General features: G+C 48.6%; 1 protein-coding gene across 1 annotated transcript in view; it reads left to right on the top strand.

The window, feature by feature from the left end:
* The window catches only part of LOC102771421 (cytokine receptor-like factor 2), a gene marked incomplete at its 5' end in the record, with an annotated part of 38,245 nt that overhangs the window by 1,908 nt on the left and 32,917 nt on the right, over window positions 1–3,420 (top strand). Inside the window, 2 exons of the mRNA XM_015561323.1 lie at window positions 1,720–1,874; window positions 2,961–3,094. Of these exons, the coding sequence (XP_015416809.1) occupies window positions 1,720–1,874; window positions 2,961–3,094 (289 nt within the window). The remainder of the gene's footprint in view (window positions 1–1,719; window positions 1,875–2,960; window positions 3,095–3,420) is intronic.

A 3,420-nucleotide genomic window follows, 5' to 3' on the forward strand; every position in this document is an offset into this window, starting at 1 on the left:
ATCTATATCTATACCTATATCTGTATCTATATCTATATCTATATCTATATCTATATCTATGTCTATATCAGTGGTTCTCAACCTTCCTCAGGCCGCGACCCCTGAATACAGCTCCTCACGCTGTGGGGACCCCCGACCATAACGTTATTCTCGTGGCTCCGTCATCGCCGTCATGTGGCTGCTGTGACGCATCGTCATGGAAACATCTGATCTGCAGGATGGATTCTCATGGTGACACATCGAACATCACGAACGCACAGTGATCAATCACAAAATCAATATGTGATGATCGATGTGTTTTCCGAGGGTCTGAGGCGACCCCTGGGAAAGGGGCCGCGACCCACAGGTTGAGAACCGCCGTCTTAGAGCGTTATTCATCTTCAAGCATTTTTTTATCTTTTTTTAAAATTTTTTTTTCTTTCCCATGAATTTATTATCAATTCTGTGAACGCGGGCGGGTGCCCTGTGGTCGGCTCTCCGTGGTTTGATAGCCCGTCAGATTAACGGGAGGCGTATGCAGGGGAGAGACGTGTAGATGAATCGATTTCGAACACACAAGACTCAGGGGGGTGGGGGTGGGGGTTGTGGGGAGCAGATAAGGGCCTCAAATTTCCACGTGTGGACGGAGATGACTCCAATTTTCCCAGCACCAGCTCATTCATGGATTACGGGGGCTTACGCTATTTTATTCACTATTTTCTTTTTTAAAATATATTTTATTGATTTTTTACAGAGAGGAGGGGAGAGGGATAGAGAGTTAGAAACATCGATGGAAGAGAAACATCGATCAGCCGCCTCCTGCACGCCCCCCACTGGGGATGTGCCCGCAACCCAGGTCCATGCCCTTGACCGGGATTCGAACCCGGGACCCTTCAGTCTGCAGGCCGACGCCCTATCCACTGAGCCACACCACCCTGGGCGGTGGATCCCTTTTCTTTGGGCATTGTGAAGCCGATAGTTCCCGCAGGGAGAGAATGGTGGGTTATTGTACCTCCTTCCTCCCCTCTGCGGTTGAGTAAATATCTTCTAGTAGAAATGAGGCGTGTTAATAAAACATGTCAAGAATGAGTTTTAAACCCCGGCCGGTGTGGCTCAGTGGATAGAGCGTCGGCCTGTGGACTGAAGGGTCCCGGGTTCGATTCCCGGTCAAGGCCACAGGCCCGGGTTTTGGGCTCCATCCCCAGTAGGGGGCGTGCAGGAGGCGGCCGACGCATGATTCTCATCTTTGATGTTTCTCTCTCTCCTTCTGCCTTCCCATCTGACATCAATAGAAATATTTAAAAAATAAGTAAATAAGAAGATATTAAAAATAACAATTTTAAAAAAAATCGCTGGAAAAATATCCTTGGGTGAGGATTAGCTAAATAGCTACATCCTAGAGGCCCGGTGCACGAAATCCGTGCACGGCTAGGGTCCCTCGGCCTGGCTGGCGATCAGGGCCGATCGGGGGGGCAACTGGCGGGGCGATCGGGGCCCCCTACTCACTCACCAGCCGCTGCTCAGGGCCTGAGGGTTGGGGGAGCTCCTGGGTTGAGCGTCTGCCCCCCTGGTGGTCAGTGCACGTCATAGCGACCGGTCATTCCGCCATTCGGTCAATTTGCATATTCGGGTTTTATTATCGGGGATATGTATTATTTCCAAATACATTCTACGGCTAAATGGCCGTCTTTTTTTTTTTTTTTTTGAAAAAAAAAAAACACCCAAAACCCATAGATTTAGGGAGAGAAACGACACTGAATGCCCCAACTACGTCCTTCAGAACGGACGCCGGTCCGGCTGTCTCCTGGTGGCCGAAGACGATACGATTCTCAACTTCTCCATCTGGAATGGGACCCAGTGCCTCAAGTCCCGGAGCCCATGGATCGCCGATTACTGTAAGTGCCACCCAGAGGGAAAGCATTGCCCATTCTCCGCCCCCAATCGAGGCCCCCCCCCCGTACTCACCCCGACAACAAAGCCGCCAGCCTTCCGGAATGTTCCACGGCCAGAAAAAAACGCAAGCAACTCCGAGGGAGATGGCCGAGGGCGCTGTGCAGGGGGCTATGGGAGAGGGTTGGCTGCCTCCTGCACGCCTCCTACTGGGGAGGGAGCCCGGCCGGTGTGGCTCAGGGGTTGAGCGTCGACCTAGGAACCAGGAGGTCCCGGGTTCGATTCCCGGCCAAGGAAACAAACACAATCACAGAAACCACAGTCTGAAACACGGCACTTCGATGATTTGCCTTATTATAGTGTCCAAGCATCTGCTTCCAATTAGTATTATTAACAGTGTCGATATGCAGTATTCCTCATTTGAGTTCATTTAAGAAACGCTTTTTAAAAAGCTAGATTAGTAAGACACAGGAATCATAGTTAATACAACTCAATGGAATCTGTAACTTTAAAACTGTGTTCTTTCAGTTCACAAGGGAACGGTGGAATGGTCAAATCTTCCCTTTGCCACGTTTTTTTAAACTAGGAATAGTGCATTTTCAATGGGTTTGTATAAACAAGTCTTACATAAATGTGATTGTGCTTCAAAGCTGTACAACAGCTCAGGGTATAAGATATGCTAGAAGCTTTGTGCTAAGTAAGGCGAATAAAAGCATTAATACCTTCTTACAGAGAGCTCGCAGCTTGAAAGCAGAAAAATGAATGCAGAGTGTTCATAAACGATATGAACCAGAAGGTCCTGGGTTCGATTCCCGGTCAAGGGCACATGCCCGGGTTGTGGGCTCGATCCCCAGTAGGGAGCGTGCAGGAGGCGGCCGATCCATGATTCTCTCTCATCATGGATGTTTCTCTCTCTCTCCATCTTCCTTCTTCTCTGAAATCAATAAAAATATATTAAAAAATAAGAATAAAGGCGGAATTAGCTCAGGCCCAAGAAGGTGATTCTGAGCAAACTGACCGCGGTCACTGTGGGGACGTGGGGTGCCCCTCTTTGAACGGGTGCCCACCCCTGTGTCGTCTCCCCTCCTCAGTGAAACCCAGCTCGCCGAGGGGTCTGCGTGTCCTGTGGCGTGAGGAAGCCGTGACGGTGGCGTGTCCCGACCTGCCCCAGAAGGGCCTCATGTACGAGGTTCAGTACAAGAGCTCCTTGGACGGGGAGTGGCAGGTGAGTGGGGGAGGGGGGCATCTTCTTGGGGCCCCTGTGATGGAACGTCCCCAAGATGCTAGCTCTGAAGACACATGGAGATAGATGGATAGATAGATAGATAGATAGATAGATAGATAGATGATGGATAGATAGATAGATAGATAGATAGATGATAGATAGATAGATAGATGATAGATTTATAAATAGATAGATGATGGATAGATAGATAGGTGATAGATAGATACATAGATGATAGATAGATAAATAGGTAGATAGATTATAGATAGATACATAGATAGATGATAGATAGATAAATAGATAGATGATACATAGATACATGATAG

The sequence above is a fragment of the Myotis davidii genome, unplaced genomic scaffold, assembly GCF_000327345.1.
Source record: "Myotis davidii unplaced genomic scaffold, ASM32734v1 scaffold717, whole genome shotgun sequence".
Taxonomy (NCBI): Eukaryota; Metazoa; Chordata; class Mammalia; order Chiroptera; family Vespertilionidae; genus Myotis; species Myotis davidii.